General features: G+C 38.0%; 1 protein-coding gene across 2 annotated transcripts in view; it reads right to left on the reverse strand.

The window, feature by feature from the left end:
• Positions 1-22,245, reverse strand: part of RAVER2 (ribonucleoprotein, PTB binding 2) — a 137,370-nt gene that overhangs the window by 65,290 nt on the left and 49,835 nt on the right. For both annotated transcript variants that reach the window (XM_010803475.4, XM_010803474.4), the window contains exon 5: positions 13,131-13,257. In XM_010803475.4, the coding sequence (XP_010801777.1) occupies positions 13,131-13,257 (127 nt within the window). The remainder of the gene's footprint in view (positions 1-13,130; positions 13,258-22,245) is intronic.

Below are 22,245 nucleotides of genomic sequence, written 5' to 3' on the forward strand. Positions count from 1 at the left end.
AAATAAAAGCAAAATTTATCTTTATGATATACATATATGGAATTAAAAATAAACTCCAAAAAGGGTAGATGACTATTACTTAACACACTCAACATATTCACTGGACGTTCAATGATATACTAATCTTGCCATTGTACAAAAAGTGACAGGTTTCTTTCCTTGTCATTCAACCCTAGAATTGAAAATTCCAATACCTTCTGTCTCAACAGCAAAACACCAAACCTAGTCTTTCTCTTTAGCACTTAGTGCAAGCAAACTAATGATATCTTTTAATAAACAGAATACTAATTAAACCCATGTTATCTGCTCAGTGTTTCTGTCAGTTTTTTTGAGTATTTTGGCAGAGAGTCAGGATGGGAAGGGAAGGAAAATATACAATCCTGTTGTTAAAGCTTATAATCCAATTGAGGAGAGAACACATTATATTAATAGGTACAGTTAAACAACACTTCATAACAAAAAAGAAACAATACTGTACATAGTTGATAAATAAATAATAAGCATGCTTTTTATCAAGATTGTCTAAGAGTACAAAGACCAGAGTACGTATCAGAAGAGACATGTTAAGAATAGACAATATACAGAAAAAAAGACTCATGAGATAAAAAGTATATGAAGCAATTTCATCTAATTATTAGATGTAAGTAGTCATAATATACAATTAATTAGAATTACAGAAGGTCAAGCTTAGAAAGTACTTCAAAAAGCATGTAATCCAATGATGAAACATATTTGAAATTTATATATAATATCACTACAAATTCACTCTATGATTTAAAAACTTTGTTTCAAATTTTTGTTACTTATTGAGGCAGATCATTACATCTTTGGAAAACTGACCATTAGAAAGTACTTTCTTTGGAATAAACCAGTTTCCTGATAGGTGATGGGAAAATTAAGATCATCAGAATAAGTTGCTAATGAAGGAAAATACTGTTTATTAGAAAAGAGGGATAATGATGGTCATTTCATAAATAGAAAGAGATCAAGGGGATGCAACAATCATGTCTGTGCACCTAACAAAGCTTCAAAATATATAAAGCAACAATTTCTAAAACTGAAAGGAAAAGGAGACAAATCCACAGTTATGATAAGAGGTTTCAATACCTCCTCCCCTCATTTTCCAGTCACTGCATTTTGTTAAAAAACATTAAAAAATTTTTCACAGCTTTTAGTGAATATAGTGTTTTCCAATTTAAAACAGTAACAACTAGAATTAAAATGTTCTGAAAATGTTCATAGTCTCACATCTAGCTGCCTTTACCCTTAGATCTTGGCTGGGTCTCCCATTCAGCCTCTTCTCCCCTCAATAATTGATAGCATGCTGTTGCTCTTTAGTTGTTCAATCATGTCAAACTCTTCAACCCCATGAACTGTAGCCCACCAGGCTACTCTATCCATGGGATTTCCCAGGCAAAATACTGGAGTGGGTTGCCATTTCCTTCTCCAGGAGATCTTCCCGATCCAGGAATTAAGCCTGGGTAGGGTTTGACCTGTCCATGGGGTCGCAAAGAGTCAGACAAAACTGAGCAACTGAGTGTGCATAATTCATCATGATAACAGGCCAAAAATAAAAAAGCCACACTGCTGATATCAACAAATGGAGAAAAGCAGTAGATAAATTCCAAAAATTATTATGACAAAATTTCTCAGCAATATAGGAATAAGTTCCCATCTTGGAAAAAAAAATCTGTAAATTAAAAAACATAGCTAAGATAATGTTTAATAATAAAAGAATGAATGCTTTCTCTGTAAGGTTAGGAAGAAGGCAAGGATGTCCACTCTCAAAAGTTCAATGCAGAAATTTTCCTGAGATTTCTATCTACTGCAGTAAAGCAAGAAAAATAAAAGGTATACATACTGTAAAGGAAGAAGTAAAACTTCTTGTAGATGACATGATAGTCTATACAGAAAATCCTAAGGGCAAAATCTACTAGAGATAAAAAGCAAGTGTGCATGATACAAGATAAATATACAAAATCAGCTGTACTTGTATATGCTAGCAACAAGCAACAGGAAACCAAAATTTAGAAAGTAAAACTATTTAAAATAGTATCAAGAATGTATAAAGAATGCAGCAACAAAAAGAAATACAATTCTGTTTAAAAACAGGCAAAGAACTCGATTAAGCGTTTCTCCAAAGATGACATAAAAACAGACAATAAGCACAAGAAAAGATGCTCAACATAGTCACTAGGAAAACTCAGATCAAAACTATGATGAGTTGCCAGTTTATTCCTATTTGGATGGCTAAAATAATAAGAGCAGAAAGTAACAAGGGTCTATGAAGATATGGAGAAATTGGAACCCTCGTACACTGCTTTGGAAGTGTAAAATGGTACAGCCACTGTGGAGACAGCTTGCAGGTACTCAACAAGTTAAACAGAGAGTAAGCACATGATCCACCACGTCTGGCTCTAAGTATATAACCTCAAAAGAACTAAAAACAGATGTTCAAATGCTTGTACATGAGCATTCATAGACAACACTCTTCATAATAGTCAAAAGGTGAAAACAACTCAAACTGTCCATCAAGGATGAATGAATAAACAAACTGTGACATATGCACACAATGGAGTATCATTCAGCCACAAAAGGAATGAAGAACTCATACATATATTACAGCACTCAGAAACACCATGCTAAGTGAAAGAAGCCAGACACACAGTGACTTCTGTTTATATGAAACATCCAGAATAAACAAAAGACAGAAAGCAGATGGGCTGTTGCCAGGACCTAGGCAGAGGGAAAATAGGGCAGTAACTGTTTAATGGGTACAGATTTTATTTTGAGGTCATGAAAACATTTCTAAAGTTAAGCAGAGTTTGTGATTACAAAACACTGTGAATGTACCAAATGTCACTGAACTATTGACTTTAAAATGATCAATTTCATGTTATGTGACGTTTGCCTCAAAATTACAATAAAAAATAGTATCCAGGAATATGAAATGCTAAGGATAAATCTGAAAAAATGTGTGTCAGATTTACACCCTGAAAACTACAAAACATTGTTGATAAAAGAAGGCCTAAATAAACGGAGAGATATATTTATGGCAAACTGTTGTCAATTCTGCACAAATCAGCATACAGATTCAACACAATTCCAAATTCCCAGCAGACATTTTTCACAGAAATTGATAGCTGATTCTAAAATTTATATGCACATACAAAGGACCCAGGATGGACAAAACAAGTAGAAAAAGAATAGAGTTGGAGCACTTACACTTACTGTTTTCAGGACTTACTATAAAACTATCAAGACAATGCAGTATTGGTATAAATACAGACATTTAGATCAATGGAATAGAACAGGGGGTCCAGAGACAGAGCCCTATGTATACAATCAATTGATTTTTGAAAAAAGTGTCAAGAAATTCAATGAAAAAGGATAATCTTTTTTAACCAATTATGCTAGAACAACTGCAAAAAAAATATTAACCTGGACCTTTACCTCATATTGTAAATAACAATTAACTTGAAATCATTTATAAACCTAAACTTAAGAGGTAAAATTATAAAAGTTCTTGAAGAAAACACAGGAGGACATTTTTGTTATCTCGAATTTGGCAAAGATTTTTTAAACATGACATAAGAAATATGAATTAGAAAATAAAAAAATAATAAATAGGACATTGTCAAAATAAGCAATTTTCTTCTTCAAAAGATATTAAGAAAATAAAAGGACAGCCTACAGAGTGGCTGTAAACCCAAATACATCCAATAAAGGAGTTGTATCTAGAATAAAGAACCCTAACAACTTAAGAAGATCAACAGCTAGAGCACGTGTACACCTGTGGCGGATTCATGTTGATGTATGGCAAAACGAATACAATATTGTAAAGTAATTAGCCTCCAATTAAAATAAATAAATTTAAATTTAAAATAAATAAATAAAAAAATGTACAAAATATTTCAAAAGATACATTAACTAAGGAGATATTAAGATGATAAATTAGTACATTAAAAGATGTTCAAAACCATTTGTCAAAAGGGATATTCAAATTAAAACCACAATAAGATATAAACCAAATAGAAAGGCTAAAATTAAAGGGTCAGTATGTCAAATGTTGGTGAGGACACTGAGTGAACTACAGCCTTGAACACTGATGGTGAGAATGTAAATTGGGCAGAAAACACATTAGAACACAGGTGGGGGACTTCCCTGGTGATCCAGTGGTTAAGACTCTACTCCCAATGCAGAGGGCCCAGGTTCTGTCCTGATCAGGGAACTAGGTCCCACGTGCCACAACTAAAGATCCTGCATGCTGCAACAAAGACTCAAGATCCCCTGTGCCACAGCTAAAACCCAGTGCAGCCAAATAAAGAATAAAAGCAAATGTCCAGAGCAATTTTATCTCTAACGACCCCAAACAGGAAATAACCCAATGTTCAACAAATCAATGAAAGTGCGAATTGTGGAACAGAATACTGCTCAGAGTTAAAAAGGAAAAAAACTACTGATAACATGAAGCAACATGGATGAATCTCAAAATAATAAGCTGAGGGAAAGAAGTCATACAGTACATACTGTTTGACTCCATTTATATACATTTCTAGAAAATACAAACTTTAGTGACAGAAAGCAAATCAGTAGTTTCCTGGGGATGAGGAGAAGGGTGGGTTAAAAACAGGCAAAAGGAAAGTTTTGAAAGTAATGAATATCTTCATTGTTTTAATTATGATGATCGTGGGTCATATAAATGGAAAAGTTTACCAATTTGTACAATTTAAATATGTGCAGATGACTGTGCCTCAATTATACCTCAATAAAGCATGGTGAAAGTGAGAGGAGAGTGAAAAAGGTGGCTTAAAACTGAACATTCAAAAAACTAAGATCATGGCATCTGGTCCCATCACTTCATGGCAAACAGATAGGGAAACAAGGAAACAGTGACATACTTTTTTTCTTGGGCTCCAAAATCACTGCAGATGGTGACTGCAGCCAAGAAGTTAAAAGACACTTGCCCCTTGGAAGAAAAGCTATGACAAACCTAGACAGTAAATTAAAAAGCAGAGACATTACTTTGCCAACAAAGGTCCATCTAGTTTAAGCTATGGTTTTTTCCAGTAGTCACGTATGGATGTGAGAGTTGGACTATAAAGAAGGCTGAGCGCTGAAGAATTGATGCTTTTGAACTGTGGTGTTGGAGATGACTCTTGAGAGTTCCTTGGATTGCAAGGAGATACAATCAGTCCATTCTAAAGGAGATCAGTCCTGAATATTCACTGGAAGGACTGATGCTAAAGCTGAAGTTCCAAGACTTTGGCCACCTGATGCGAAGAACTGACTAATTAGAAAAGACCCTGATGCTGGGAAAGATCGAAGGCAGGAGGAGAGGGGAATGACAGAGGACGAGATGGTTGGATGGCATCACTAACTCGATGGACATGAGTTTGATAAGCTCCGAGAGTTGGTGGACAGGGAAGGCTGGTGTGTTGCAGTCCATGGGATCGCAGAGTCAGACACGACTAAGCAACTAAACTGAACTGAAAGCTGCTAAAACTACAATTTAGACTATAAGTTACAATATTTACATTATACTGCATTTTTTAAGGTAGTTCAAACGTCTGGATTGAAAAGAAAAGATCAGTATGGCTCAAGTAACATAAAGTGGGTGTGGGAGGAAAATCAACCTGATGGTTGTGCACAGATTAGACAGAAAAGAAGGCAGACAAGAAAGGTAGTTAAAAATTTACAGAGTAGATCATATATCACCAGGTATGTACAAGTCATGCAACAGAGAGGTAAAGGAAGGAGTTTAATCAGTAAACAATATTTAAGTACTTTTTACTCTAAATAGCAGGTCTGTTCTAGGTGCCTGAGAGGAACAAAACAGATAAATCTTTGCCTTTATGGAGCCTTCTCTGTTCTAGTGGAAGAAAAGGCAATAAACAAGTAAATATGTGTCAGTTACTTGAAAAAAAAAAAGATACAATGAGCAAGAAGTAACACAAGGGTTTAAATACAAATATATCATATAGGCATACTTCAGAGACATTGAAGATTTGGTTCCAGGTCACTCCAAGAAAGTGATTACCGTAGTAAAGTAAGTCACACAATTTTTTTTTGTTTCCTGGTACATATAAAAAAGTTATGTTTATGCTACATATCTAAAACAATATATATACACCTCAGTTTTAAAACGCTAACCATCATCTGACAAAGCAGTGTTGCCACAAACCTTCAATTTTAAAAAAAAAAAACACAGTATCTGTGAAGCACAATAAAATAAGGCACACTTGTATATATATGTATCTTACAATATAAGGATAATCTCAGAGAATTATGACCCTTTGTAACTATTTTAGTTTGCTCAGAGGCCTCTGTGAAGAGTTTAGGATATAAGGAATATAGTTAAAATGTAGTAACAAACACAGTAAGGAAAAAACAAATGAAACTTCTTGATTAACAAGATAGTTTGTCTTTCCTGAACACCAACAAACTTTCCACACATTCTCCAGAAGCTTTGCATGTGTTCAAGTAAGGTATTTAACCCTCTTCGTTTCCCATTCTAAATAAAGCAAAAGTTATCAGTAAAATACTGAAATATTCTTCTTAAAACTATAAAAGTAGCACTAAAGTGAAAAAGTATAATCTCATATGGTCATATACCAACCTGAGGAGAAAAGCAGAGGGGGAGAATACATATCCTCAGATACAAAGAAGAGAAAAATTAATTTGGGGGAGAAGTTACTAAAGATAGCCCAGGTATGAACTATTACTTTCGAATAGACCCACAAGTGTAATATACTTCTTTAAACACTGATACAATCTTGGACTGTATTAATAGAAATATAATGATGATAGGAAGGAAATCCCACTGCATTTTGTGGTGATTAGAACCCATCGACAGGATAAATTTGTCTGTGTACGCCATTCTGCAAGGCAACCAAGATAACATATTAGGAGAGGAAAACTTACTGGGGGCTCTGGAGAGCATATCCTATGACCTGTTGTGGAAAGTCAAGTACGGAACTATAGGTTATGAAGATGTAGAAGAGGTGTATAAAGCAAACTACACTCAGTATTTTGTAATAACCTAAGGGAAAAGAATCTGAAAGAAGTAGATACACATGCATAACTGAATCACTTTGCTGTATACCTGAAACTATCACAACAATGTAAATCAACTATACTTGAATAAAAAAGTAAAATTAAAATAAATAAAATGGTTCTAAAAAGAGACTATTTATATTTTCATCTTAAAATATAAAAATATTTAGTTTTATCAATTCTTAATATATGGGTTGACAAAGGTGCGTTTATGTAATTGACACATGTGATACGTAAACTGTATATACTGGGGTTCCACTAAAAATATACTTCACTGATAGAATGCATAAACAAAAAATAAACAAAAGGACACCACTCGTCTGCAGAACAGAAAACAAAGAAAATCAAAGATGACTACAGTTTCATGATAGTTATCTCCAAACATCAGAAGGCTATTCTTACGGAAGAAGGATAGATTTATTCTATGTTTCTTCATAGGAAGAACTAGAATAAGCAGCTAAAAGTGATAGAAATTACCATCTAATATAAGAAAAAACCTAGTAATTAAATTTGTCAAACCAGGGAATAGTTGCCTTGCAAATAATGAGCTGCTTGTGCTTTGAGTAGTCAAGACATACAAAGGATATCTCTATGCCATTAAAATTGCAGGAAGTTAAAGCTTTATCTTTAAAGTCTCATTTAACTCAGATGACCATTTTATCTACTACAGTGGGCAAGAATCCCTTAGAAGAAATAGAGTAGCCATCACAGTCAACAAAAGTGTTCAAAAGGCAGTACTTGGATGCAATCTCAAAAACAACAGAATGATCTGTTCGTTTTCAAGGCAAACCATTCAATATCACAGTAATCCAAGTTTACGCCCCAAAAAGTAATGCTGAAGAAGCTGAAGTTTAATGGTTTTATAAAAACCTACATGACTTCTAGAACTAATACCCCAAAAAGATGTCATTTTCATTACAGGGGACTGGAATGCAAAAGTAGGAAGTAAAGAAACACCTGGAGTAACAGGCAAATTTGGCCTTGGAGTTCAGAATGAAGCAGGGCAAAGGCTAACAGAGTTTTGCCAAGAGAATGCACTGGTCATAGCAAACACCATCTTCCAACAACACAAGGACTCTACACATGGACATCACCAGATGGTCAATACCGAAGTCAGATTGATTATATTCTTTGCAGTCACAGATGGAGAAGCTCTATACAGTCAGCAAAAACAAGACTGGGAGCTGACTATGGCTCAGATCATGAACCCCTTATTGCCAAATTCAGACTTCAATTGAAGAAAGCAGGGAAAACCACTAGACCATTCAGGTATGACCTAAATCAAATCCCTTACAATTATACAGTGGAAGTGAGAAACAGATTCAAGGGATTAGATCTGATAGACAGAGTGCCTGATGAACTATGGACAAAGGTTTGTGCCATTGTACAGGAGACAGGTATCAAGACTATATCAAGAAAAAGAAATGAAAAAAGGCAAAATGGTTGTCCAAGGAGGCCTTACAAACAGCTGAGAAAAGAAGAGAAGTGCAAGTCAAAGGAGAAAAGGAAAGATATACCCATTTGATAGCAAGGAGAGATAAGAAAGCCTTCCTCAACGATCAACGCAAAGAAATAGAGGAAAACAACAGAATGGGAAAGACTAGAGATCTCAAGAAAAGTTGAGACACCAAGGGAACGTTTCATGCAAAGATGGGCACAATAAAGGACAGAAATGGTATGGACCTAACAGAAGCAGAAGATATTAAGAAGAGGGGGCAAGAATACACATAAGAACTATACAAAAAAGATCTTCACGACCCAGATAATTACGATGGTGTGATCACTCACCTAGAGCCAGACATCCTGGAATGTGAAGTCAAGTGGGCTTTAGGAAGCATCACTATGAACAAAGTTAGTGGAGGTGATGGAATTCCAGTTGAGCTATTTCAAATCCTAAAAGATGATGCTGTGAAAGTGCTGCACTCAATATGTCAGCAGATGTGGATAACTCAGCAGTGGCCACAGGACTGGAAAAGGTCAGTTTTCATTCCAATCCCAAAGAAAGGCAATGTCAAAGAATGCTCAAACTACCGCACAATTGCACTCATCTTACATGCTAGTAAAGTAATGCTGAAAATTCTCCAAGCCAGGCTTCAACAGTACATGAACCATGAACTTCCAGATGTTCAAGCTGGATTTAGAAACAGCAGAGGAACCAGAGATCAAACTGCCAACATCTGTTGGATCATTGAAAAAGCAAGAGAGTTTCAGAAAAACATCTACTTCTGCCTTATAGACTATACATCTACTTCTGCCTAAGCCTTTGACTGTAGATCACCACAAACTGTGGAAAATTCTTCAAGAGATGGGAATACCAGATCACCTGACCTGCCTCCTGAGAAATCTGTATGCAGGTCAGGAAGCAACAGTTAGAACTGGACGTGGAACAACAACTGGTTCCAAATCAGGAAAGGAGTACATCAGTTCAGTTGCTCAGTTGTGTCCAACTCTTTGCGGCCCCATGGACTGCAGCACACCAGTCTTCCCTGTCCATCACCAACTCCTGGAGTTTACTCAAACTCATGTCCATTGAGTTGGTGATGCCATCCAACCACTCATCCTCTGTTGTCCCCTTCTCCTCCTGCCTTCAATCTTTCCCAGCATCAGGGTCTTTTCCAATGAGTCAGTTCTTCACATCAGGTGGCCAAAAACTGGAGTTTCAGCCTCAGCATCAGTCCTTCCAACGAATATTGAGGACTGATTTCCATTAGGATGGACTAGTTGGATCTCCTTGCAGTCCAAGACACCATATTAAAAAGCAGATACATTACTCTGCGAACAAATGTCCATCTAGTCAAAGCTATGGTTTTTCCAGTAGTCATGTACAGATGTGAGAGTTGGACTATAAAGAAAGCTCAGTGCTAAAGAATTGATGCTTTTGAACTGTGGTGTTGGTGAAGACTTTTGAGAGTCCCTTGGACTGCAAGGAGATCCAATCAGTCCATCCTAAAGGAGACCAGTCCTGGGTGTTCATTGGAAGGACTGATGTTGAAGCTGAAACTCCAATATTTTGGCCACCTGATGCGAAGAGCTGACTCATTTGAAAAGACCCTGATGCTGGGAAAGATTGAGGGCAGGAGGAGAAAGGGATGACAGAGGATGAGATGGTTGGATGGCATCACCGACACAATGGACATGGGTTTGGATGGACTCCGGAAGTTGGTGATGGACAGGGAAGACTGGCGTGCTGCAGTCCATGGGATCACAAAGAGTCAGACATGATTGTGTGACTGAACTGAAAGTTTCATCTAATTCTGAAAAAAAAAATTGTAGGAGGGATAATTGACTGCATAATAGGCTGAGCTGGACACCTCTGAAGATACTTCTACAAAATAATAATTGATGATTATATTAAGTACTTAATATGAACATTGTTGGTATAATAAAAAATTTAACTGGTCTTTGTCTTTGGTTCCTAGAGGGGAAACTCAAACCCTTGGAACATCCCCAGTGGATAGGAATGTTTTTGTTATGCTAATGAATGAGGTGACTCAGGGTAGGCCCCTACATGGCTTCGGAATGGGGACTGGTCATACTTAAAAGACCTAACGTGATTATTGAATGGGGGCTTTGAGCCATGTGATATTGAGGTAGAAGATAGATGGGCCTGTAGGTGGGCTGCTGGTGTTTGTCAAGTAGAATAAAATTCAAGCCTTGCTCTTACCCAGACACTCAAGGACAAAGCTAGTGGCACAAGCTGAATTCTGCTAAAGCAAAGAGATACGGTGCCTGAGGTCAAGGAAGACTTCCCTATCTGCATGTGTGCAGGGAGGCTTCTTAGGGGGTCAAAAAGGGAGAGGGCCTCACCCCATAATAACTGTGGACATGTACCCATAGGCCTCTGTGGTAGGATCCATCTTACCAAAAAGGTGCTCACACATCTGGGGGAGGGTCCAGGGATCAGTCAGATGGTAACATGGTAACAATGACCATGACCCTATTTGTGAGACAGCAAGAGACACAGATGTAAAGAACAGTCTTTTGGACTCTGCGGGAGAAGGCGAGGGTGGGATGATTCGAGAGAATAGCACTGAAACATGTATATTGTCATATGTGAAACAGATTGCCAGTCCAGGTCCGCTGCATGAGACAGGGTGCTCAGTGCTGGTGCACTGGGATGACCCTGGGGGATGGGATGGGGAGAGAGGTGGCAGGGGGCTCAGGATGGGGAACACATGTACACCCATGGCTGATTCATGTCAATGCATGGCAAAAACCACTACAATATTGTAAAGTAATTAGCCTCCAATTAAAATAAATAAATTAATTTAAAAAATAATAATAATTGGCCAGATGTAAACAAAGACCGGGAAACAATGTTCTATGTGATTTAAATGTCTTCACTGCACTCCTCATTGGATGTGTACTTCTGCCTTGTTTCTGTCTTAAATACACTATTTCTCCATGTGCTCTCCCATACATTGTGCTGTGACTCTAATAATAAACTTTATACCTGTTTTTAATAGTTTTTGCCTCCTTGAAACATTCTTGCTTTCAAATGGGGGCAAGAGACAGGGCCATTTTGCCTCTAGCACCTAGCTCCTGGTGGCCTGGTGGCTAGGATTCCTGATTTTCATTTAGGTTTCCTAGGTTCAATTCCTGAGCAGGGAACTAAGATCTCTCTTCAGGACTGCTCACTGCTGTCTCTCCAAGATAAGTATTAGCCTAGCCTCCTGACCTCCAGGAAGAGGAAGAGAACTGCAGATAAGAGTTCAATAACATGGCCAGTCATGCCTACATATAAAACCCCCATAAAACCTCTAGACACTGAAGCTAGTTCAGTAGAGATCTCTGGTTAATTAATACACTGGTGTGCTGGGAGGCAAATATGCTCTGATCCTACGGGGAAAGAACATAAAACCTCTGCAGTTTGGACCTACGAGCCACAGCCCTAAGTCTCTTGATTATGCTGTTTTTGAGTTACATCCTTTGTAACAAAACTGTACTAGTAAGTACAGTGCTCTCCTAAGCTATGGGAGTCTATAGACTCAGTGGAGAAGATCCTGATGCTGGTAAAGATTGAAGGCAGGAGGAGAAGACGACAACAGAGGATGAAATGGTTGGACAGCATCACCAACTCGATGGACATAAATTTGGGCAAGCTGTAGGAGTTGGTGATGGACAGGGAAGCCTGGCATGCTGCAATTCATGGGGTTGCAAAGAGTTGGACACGACTGAGCAACTGAACGAACTGAACACATTATTGAACCTGTAGTGTCACAGGAACTCCCAAATTTGAAGCGAGTTAGCCAGAACAGGCCTGGAGACCTCTGTTGTGTGGCTAGTGTATGAAGTAGGGGCAGACCTGTTGGGGACTTAAGCCCTCACTCATAGCATCCGTGCTAACTCTAGGCAGTTAGTGCTACAATAGCACTGTAGTATGCTAGTTGGTGTTAGACCAGATGGAGCTGAAACAGAATGATACATTTAATCTAAACATTTGTAATAAAGCTTAATGTTGAATACAGGCATTCACTTCCTAATGATAAAGTATACATTTTGTGTATGTACAGCTATGCATTTCCAAAGACAAACGCCTCCAATGAATACTAAATAGACAGATATTTAATGCATGCCAACATTATAACAATTTCTACAATTCAAGAAAATGATATTGTTTTCATCATTTTCAACAAAGTAAAACAATTTCACAATGAAAAAAAAAGATAACAGCAGAGAGGAAACTGATCCTTAGCACTTTCCAACAAAGTAATTCTGCCAAAAATATTACATAGAAAAGTATGATATCCTTTGCTAAAATGAGCTGTAACAATGTAGTATGTCAAATATTACCTTATTAAACCATGTGAAACCTGGTTTAGAAATTCACGGCAACCAATATCTACACTTGAAGGTTTAATATTTAATACTTAGTTTTAAAAAAATCAGGAAATCCATAAGCAATTTGTGCCTACCAAAAAGAGTCAAAACATATTTTCACCTCAGGTCATTAATTAAAATTCATTGATAAATTCTAGAAAAAATAAATACTGTGGACTAATTTAAATGTGTTTTTCATGTACAATTAACCTCGTGCCAATATTCTACATGCCATTAGTACACGTGATGCTTACCTGGTTTAACAGTCCGCCCACAGAGCTGGGGTTGTAGAAGAATTTGCAACATGGCAGGGTTGTTTAAACTTTTCATGATTTGCACTGGATTTGGCTCTGGAAGTAAGCCCTTTTGATTACTGTGCCTCTTTGATGAATACAGAAATACAAAAATTAGAACATGGGTAAGCACAAAGATGAAACTGTAAAGGCTTTTTTTTTTTTCGGAAATTCTCATTTGTCTGATTAGATCTATTTTATAATAAACACAACTTGTTTTATTTCTAGTCATACACTTGTATACATTCTACCACAATTCGTAATTATAAAAAGACATGAGCTTCTCTGGTAGCTCAGCTGGTAAAAAATCCGCCTGCAAGGCGGGAGACTTGGGTTTGATCCTTGGGTAGGGAAGGTCCTGTGGAGAAGGGCATGGCAACCCACGCCAGTATTCTTGCCTGGAGAATGCTTATGGACAGAAGAGCCCGGTGGGCAGCGGTCCATGGCGTCACGAAGAGTCAGACACGACTGAGCAAATAAGCACAGCATAGCATTCTAAGATATTCATGCAACATACACCAAAATCCTTAGAATGTTTCAGTGAAATAGAAATTAGCTTTAAGAGAACTAACAATTTAGTCAGATAAACCTCTTCATGCAAGGGGCAAGATATCAAGGGAATCTGAATTTACTAACAGGGAGGTGCCCTGACACAACATGAATTCTTTGATACTACAGAAGAACCTTACTATAATGTTGATCTAAAGTTTAATAATGTGGGATTCTTTACAAAGCAATGTCTTCTTATAATTAAGGTCTTGATTCGTTAATCTTCTAATATGAAACAAAGATGGATGGGCTTTATATACATATAACTGGGTAGCTAAATATATGACATTGTTCTCAGTTTTTAAAAATCAGCTCTCCTTGTCCATCCTCTAGCCCCTCAACGTCTACAGACTCATATACAAGGAATCCAATAGCCACCCCACTACCAAAAGAAATATGTAATCACAGTAGACACTTGGAAAATGCAGCCACAAAAACTAAAGGCAACAAACTGAAGCACCTATAAGAGATGATAGGAAATAGTAAGAATGTTAACTAAACTAAGCAGATATCCTAAAAAAAGATAACAGATTTTTATTGGTAACATGAATCATGGAGAAGCAGTTATAAAGAACACCAATTGGCAATATGATGTACAAAAAGCACAACTGTTTGGGAAAAAATAATAGCAGCCATCACTTACTGTATATACTTGGCATTGTTCTAAGCCTGTTACATGGACTAAATCACTTAATGCCCAAAAGCAACTCTACAGGGTTGGTATTATACCCCCATTCTATAGGTGAGGGAATCGAAGAAACACATAAAGAATTATTCTTAACCTTTACTCTGTGCTTTAATAGATATGTTAAATAGTAGGATATATGCAACTGAAAAACAAAACAGTGATCTGAAAGGTCAGGTCAGATAAAGATCAAAGAATATATGAGCAAAGGATAAAGCAGGAACTAACAACAAAATAAAATGGTAATGAAAAATGCAAACAAAAGAAAAAACCAAGGCAATGAAGAGACTGGAAGTCTTAAGACCTACATAAAAGGAGTATCTGAAGGATTAGAAATGAAGGAAATCTTTGAAGAAATAATGGCTGAGAATTTCCCAGAATTAAAAAAAAACCTCAAGACCACAAAATGAAGGGGTTCCAATTACGATACAGAAAAAAACACACCTGCTCACATTTTATGGCATAAAATTAAGAACATCAAAGCCCTGCCCGCCCCCAACAGTAAAAACTTCCAGTAAGGAAGAACATAGCTCAAAAAAAAAAAAAAAAAAAAACCCAAAACAAAACAAGAAGCAGATTAATATCATTTTAATTCTCAATGTATCATCACTGGATTTAAGAAGGGAACAAATTAATATTTTCAAAGTGCTGCAGGAAAAAAATCTTTGAATCTAGATTTTTATATTCAGCTAAGCTATTAAATGTGGGAAAGAAATAAAAACTATTTCCAGCCATACACAGTCTCAAAAGTTTTACTACATGCATATGCTTTCTTAAAATAAGAATAAATGCATGACTTTACATGATATGTGGAAATTAAGATATGTAATACTGCAGCTAATTTGAATCATGTATACAAAAACCAAGACCATAAAAGCAAGCAAAAACATTAAGGTTGGGAACTGAACGGCAGTCCAGTGGTTACGACTCAGTGCTTTCACTGCCATGACCTGGGTTCAATCCCTGTCAGGGAACTAAGACCCTGCAAGCTGCATGGTATTAGGCACCCCCTCAAAAAGAAAAAAAACACACAAATTAAGGCAATCTTAAAGATGTACTTTATGTATTCTCAATATGGTGGAAGGTGGAATCGAAGGAAGCAGCAGGATGGAATTTAGAATGAACTATGTGGGAAGGAAGAAAGAGATACTGATCAGCCTTGGGTGTTAATAAGCTAGGAATAATCACCCATAGGATAAAAGAAAACATGTCACTTTTAAAGCAGAAGAAAATTCTAATTTTTTCAATAGTAAATGGGAAACAAAAATAAAGGAAAAAAGTTTAAAGACAACATGACAAGTGTTAGCAAATACATCAGAGGGTCCTCAAAAAATTTAAAATAGAACTACCATATGACCCAGCAAGTCAACTTCTAGGTATTTATCCAAAGAAACAAAAAAACCCTAACTCAAAAAGATATATGGACCCCCATATTCATTGTTGCATTATTTACAATAACCAAGATATGAAACATCATGGAAAAAGTAAAAGAGTTCCAGAAAAACATCTATTTCTGCTTTATTGACTATGCCAAAGACTTTGACTGTGAGGATCACAATAAACTTTGGAGAATTCTGAAAGAGATGGGAATACCAGACCACCTGACCTGCCTCTTGAGAAACCTATATGCAGGTCAGGAAGCAACAGTTAGAACTGGACATGGAACAACAGAACTGGTTCCAAATAGGAAAAGGAGTACATCCAGGCTGTATATTGTCACCCTGCTTATTTAACTTCTATGCAGAGTACATCAGGAGAAACGCTGGGCTGGAAGAAGCACAAGCTGGAATCAAGATTGCTGGGAGAAATATCAATAACCTCAGACATGCAGATGACACCACCCTTATGGCAGAAAGTGAAGAGGAACTAAAAAGCCTCTTGATGAAAGTGAAAGAGGAAAGTGAAAAAGTTGGCTTAAGGCTCAACATTCAGAAAATGAAGATCATGGTTTCCGGTCCCATCACTTCATGGCAGATAGATGGGGAAACAGTGGCTGACTTTATTTGGGGGGGCTCCAAAATCACTGCAGATGGTGACTGTAGCCATGAAATTAAAAGATGCTTACTCCTTGGAAGGAAAGTTATGACCAACCTAGATGGCATATTCAAAAGCAGAGACATTACTTTGCCAACAAAGGTCTGTCTAGTCAAGGCTATGGTTTTTCCAGTGGTCATGTATGGATGTGAGAGTTGGACTGTGAAGAAAGCTGAGCGCTGAAGAATTGATGCTTTTGAACTGTGGTGTTGGAGAAGACTCTTGAGAGTCCCTTGGACTGCAAGGAGATCCAACCGGTCCATTCTGAAGGAGATCAGCCCTGGGATTTCTTTGGAAGGAATGATGCTAAAGCTGAAACTCCAGTCCTTTGGCCACCTCATGCGAAGAGTTGACTCATTGGAAAAGACTCTGATGCTGGGAGGGATTGGGGGCAGGAGGAGAAGGGGACGACAGAGGATGAGATGGCTGGATGGCATGACCGACTCAATGCACGTGAGTTTGAGTGAACTCCAGGAGTTGGTGATGGACAGGGAAGCCTGGCGTGCTGTGATTCATGGGGTCGCAAAGAGTCAGACACGACTGAGCAACTGAACTGAACTGAAGATATGAAAACAGCATAAGTGTCCTAAAAATTGATGAATGGATAAAGAAAATGTGGTGAAAGTGAAGTTGCTCAGTCATGTCCAACTCTTTGAGACCTCATGGACTATAGTCTGCCAGGCTCCTCCATCCATGGAACTTTCCAGGCAAGGATACTGGGGTGGGTTGCCATTTCCTTCTCTAGGGGATCTTCCTGACCCAGGGATCGAACCCAGGTCTCCCACACTGCAGGCAGATTCTTTACCATCTGAGCCACCAGGGAAGCCCTGGTGAAAATGTGGTATGTATATGTATATAGACAATGGAGTATGACTCAGCCACAAAAGAATGAAATCTTGTCATTTGTAACAAAATGGATGAACTTGGAGGGCATTATGGTAAGTGAAATAAGTCAGACAGAGAAAGACTAATACTGTATGATCTCATTTATATGTGGAATCTCAAAACAAAAACAAACCAAGACCACAGATACAGAGGACAGACTGATGGCTGCCAGAAGGACTGGGGGAAGAGTGAGTGAAATGGCAAAGGGGGTGAAAAGTACAAACTCTAGTGTGAAGACAAGTCCTGAGAATGTAACGTGCAGCACAGTGACTCTGACTACCATGCATAATACTCTATTGCACGTTTGAGGGCTGCCAAGAGACAGATCTTAAAAGTTCCCAACACAAGAAAAAAAAAATCTATAATTATGTGTGGTGACAGATGCTAACTAGACTTACTGAGGAGATCATTTCATAGTATATGTAAATACTGAATCATTAGAAGTTCACCTAAAATCTAATATAATGCTGTATGTCAATTATATATCAAAAGAAATCTATATCAGAAGAATAGCTTTTAAGAATTCTTAGGTAGCTATGACCTGGGGAAAAACTATTAATTACACTAAAAGGAAATTATTAAAAAATTGAAACATAATATAAAATTTATGACACATAGGTATAGCATTAGTTACAGAAGTAAACTTATTTTAACTACATTCATCAGGAAACAATGGTAGGTTGAAAACGGAGGAGCTAACTACTGATATTAATAAAGATGGGAAAGAAAAAGTAAGTCCAAAGAAAGAAGCAAGAAGATTATAAAGACAGGGCAAGAATAAGCAACAGATAGAAAAAACAAATAATAAAAACTGTTTCTTTGAAAGGCAAAACAGTCTGCAAGACTAATTGGGGGAAAGAAAATGCAAATAAGTAAGACATACAATGAAAAAGAAGAGATTAGACATGACACATTTAAGAAATAAAATTTTACAAATAGCTATGTGTCAGTAAATTTTAAAACTCAGACTACATGGATAAATTTGTAGACTATAATCAAATGCCACATACACCACATAGAGAAAAATAAAACTAATATATCTAATATTCACAGAAGAAACTTAAGTGGTAATCAATGATTTCCTTCTGGGAGAGACATAAGGACTAGGTCTACATGGTTTCATAGATGAGGCTCTCAAACTTTCAAAGAACAGAAAATCCCTACTATATACAAACTGATCCATGACTAGAAAGAAAAGGAGAGGTTCAGAGGAAAAGAATGATAGGTGGAATTCAAGGCAGTAGGCAGTTGGTTTTGAATGCTGCAAAGATACAATAATGTAAAGTAATTAGCCTCCATTTAAAATAAATAAATTTATATTTAAAAAATAATAATAAAATAAATGCTGCAAAGAAACCAGGCAAAGAAAGACTGAAAAGTACCTATGTGACCTGATTACAAAATTCCTGTCAGTCTTAAAGAGAACAGATCACTTAATAGTAGAGGCAGAAACTACACTGCATTGGGCTGGGAAGGAAATGAGAAATGGAAAGAAAAAAAAAGGTGATTAGTGGGATCTAATTGTTCAAGAAGCTCCAGTTGTGAGGAAAAAGTATTACAAAGGCCTGCATCTAGAAAGGAAAAGATTTGAGTGTGTTTATAAGCAAATGGGATGGAGGTTGTGAACAATAGGTCAAGTAGAAAGTAGAGGAGGCAGGTCCTTGAGGATGGGCGGGGGCATGAGCCCCTGCTTTGGTGGGAGGGCAACAGAGCACTCCCTCCACGAGAGCAAGGATCTTTGTTTTGTTCACTCAGTTCAGTCGCTCAGTCATGTCCGACTCTTTGCAACCCCATGGACTGCAGCACACCTGCAGCTTCCCTGTCCATCACCAGCTCCCAGAGTTTACTCAAGCTCATGGTCATTGAGTCAGTGATGCCATCCAGCCATCTCATTCTCTGTCATCCCCTTCTCCTGCCTTCAATCTTTCCCAGCATCAGGGTCTTTTCCAATGAGTCAGTTCTTCACATCAGGTGGCCAAAGAACTGGAGTCTCAGCCTCCAGTGAATATTCAGGACTGATTTCCTTTAGGATGGACTGGTTGGATCTCCTTGCAGTCCAAGGGACTCTCGAAGTCTTCTCCAACACCACAGTTCAAAAGCATCAATTATTCTGTGCTCAGCTTTCTTTATAATCCAACTCTCACATCCATACATGACTACCAGAAAAACCATAGCTTTGACTAGATGGACCTTTGTTCACTGGTGAATCCTAAATACCTCTAGTACATCTCGTATGTACTAGTAATTAAATATGTACCAGTAAGTAATTATGGAATGAATGCTATTAAAGAAAAAAAAGAAGTAAAAAGTGGGGCACTTTTGCTCAGGGAGTGTGAGAGAAAGTAAATGAATGAGTCCAGCACATGGCCTGTATATTTCTATAAAGTAGCAGCCACGACCATGAGATAGAAAGAAGGACAAAGACTAGAAAAGAGTGAAGATTTGAACTAGAATGTCAGACATTTGAAGAAGCACTAAGTCACCTAGTTGTCTGTTTTTCTCCAAGAAGACAGAGTATGCTGACTGCAAAAGTGGGTGACTGGATGGATTCAGACTCAGAAACTCCGCAAATCCAATCCAATCAAGAGACAACCTGACTAAAGGCAATGAAATTGACAATGAAAGAATGGCTGAAGTCATGAATTATGCCAGTCAAGGATATGAGGATGACTGCCGGGAGCCAGTGAGGCATTCCAGTCGTGACAAAGGTCATGAGGAAGGAGGCTCGGCATACGCAAAGGCGGGATTGAGCCTCGGGAGTCTCCCCGGATATTCTCAAGCATCTTCCCCTCAAAAACCAGAGTCTGCCTACTTTATTGCTTTGTGCTTTCACCTCTGACTTTACTGGGGGCTGTCCCCCACCACCATCTCGCTCTCTCTGTCAAAGAGATAACTTACAGCTCCAATTAATAAAGTTCCTGGGCAATTAGGAGTGTTTAAATCCAAACCCCTCAGATGGCTCTCTAACTCGCCTGACAAGTTTACTGGGACTCCTACAGCTACGCATACGATTGTTTACAGTCTCCCAGCCTCGAGAGGCACAGGAAGCTTAAGATATTCAAATAGCTTAGAGCCTCTCAGTAAGTTAGAAACTGTCAGAATAAGACTAGTAAAGGATTTCATTGATGAGCCAAGGCTTGTTGCCAAGTTTTTACATCCACTGAATTGTATCCTTGAATGTGTATTCATTAATAGTTGGTATGTAGAAAAAATAAGTAGTGGCCTTGGTGTTAGTAACTTTAGACCCTTAAGGTAATAAATTCTTTCCTTTGTTGTAAACCCATTACACATCCGCCCTATAGGAATGCAATTTTATCTTTGGAAGATGGCGCCAAACCTTAAAATAATTACTCTTAGAGAAAATAAGTCTTTGTTGATAAGTCCTTGTCAAGAGTCATAAAATGTTAATAGGCCTTCTGGCCAGAAGATGGTGTAAATCACCTAAACCATTTGTATATGATAAATTTGCAGGAAAGAAACCCTGGTTTTTGATAAGGATCAAAAACTGCTGACTTTGCACCCCCTATTATCCTCTATGTGTAACTTAGGGTATAAAAGCCCCTGTTAAAAATAAAGCTACAGGCCTTGCTCACCAACGCTTGGTCTCCCCATGTCATTCTTCCCTTTAACTTCCAGCTGAGTCTCCATCTGCAGCGTGGAACCCACCATGCTTACTAATTATGCCTGGGCTTCTAAGACCCACTCGAGAAGGTGTCTAGGGTGGGGCACCTTCTGCTATTCGAGAGGGTGCCTGCGGCCTACGTAAGTGGTGCAAACTTCTTGTCTTGAAGTTTTATTGGTCTCCCGCGTAAACCAAGCTACTCAGCCTCTTTTCTCCACTGAATTTTCCTACTGAGCTATCCTCATTCTATTACTCTTTATATCTTTGATAAATATGTAAATAGTCGCCGACTCCGTCTCCCCTTCGAATACCCTGGATCAGCCGGGGCTGGTCCCTGGCAGATGACAGAAGAACCTAAGAAGGGAAGGAAAAAACAAAAAGGGAGAAGACATCCAGGACCAGAGGTGAGATCAAAGAATAAGAGAAGGAGGGCAAGTGAAATGATGGTAGGGTACCAGTGAAATCTGTCATCTCTTCTGCCCGCCCTCCCTCCCCTGATTGTCCTTCTCTCTCCACTTCATTTACAAACCACTTCCAGACTAGGTGATTTCTTGTTGTCTTAACTATGATCTTGTCAATACCGTGTATATATACTTTATAAATTCCCTTTGGAATTTGTAAACTTGACCTCGCTTATCAAGTTCCACCTAAGCTGTGAGTGCTCCAGCCCTCCCTCTGCTTGTATCGAGCTACCATTTCACCACACATCTCTACACACTCAGCCTACCTAGACCTTTTCCACTTTTTAAGCATGAAAATTCGTCTCCTCCTACTGCTGGAAAGGTTTTGTCACAACCAGAGGATGTTCAATTACTCATTTTCCCTGCTTGGGGGTACCAGATTCAGCAAGTGAAAACAGGGGGTGCCAGATAAACAATGGATAATGTTTAATGTAAGTATGTCTCATGCAAAATCTGTATTCATCTGGCAATCCTATTCTCCACCCCCATCAACACTTCAAAATTGTACCTTAACATTACATTCAAATGTCACCTTTGCAATTCTTTTTTTTAAATTTTATTTTATTTTTAAACTTTACATAATTGTATTAGTTTTGAAGTCTTCCCTGGACCCTTCAAAAGTGTGTTTCTCCCTTCATTTGATCAATGGGTATTTACTATTCTAGGTGCAAGGAGTAAGAAACTGTGAAGCAGGAATAGTTGCTCCCTACAAGGAGTTTTCAACCAGAGAAGTAGAGAGGGGAGTAATAAGAGACAGTTCCAATAAAGAAGTCAGTCCAACATGCACACTTATGAACAGTTTTTGAAAAGGGGGGCATGCTGCAATCAAACCTTGCAGAA

The sequence above is a fragment of the Bos taurus genome, chromosome 3 (genome assembly GCF_002263795.3).
Source record: "Bos taurus isolate L1 Dominette 01449 registration number 42190680 breed Hereford chromosome 3, ARS-UCD2.0, whole genome shotgun sequence".
Lineage (NCBI taxonomy): Eukaryota > Metazoa > Chordata > Mammalia > Artiodactyla > Bovidae > Bos > Bos taurus.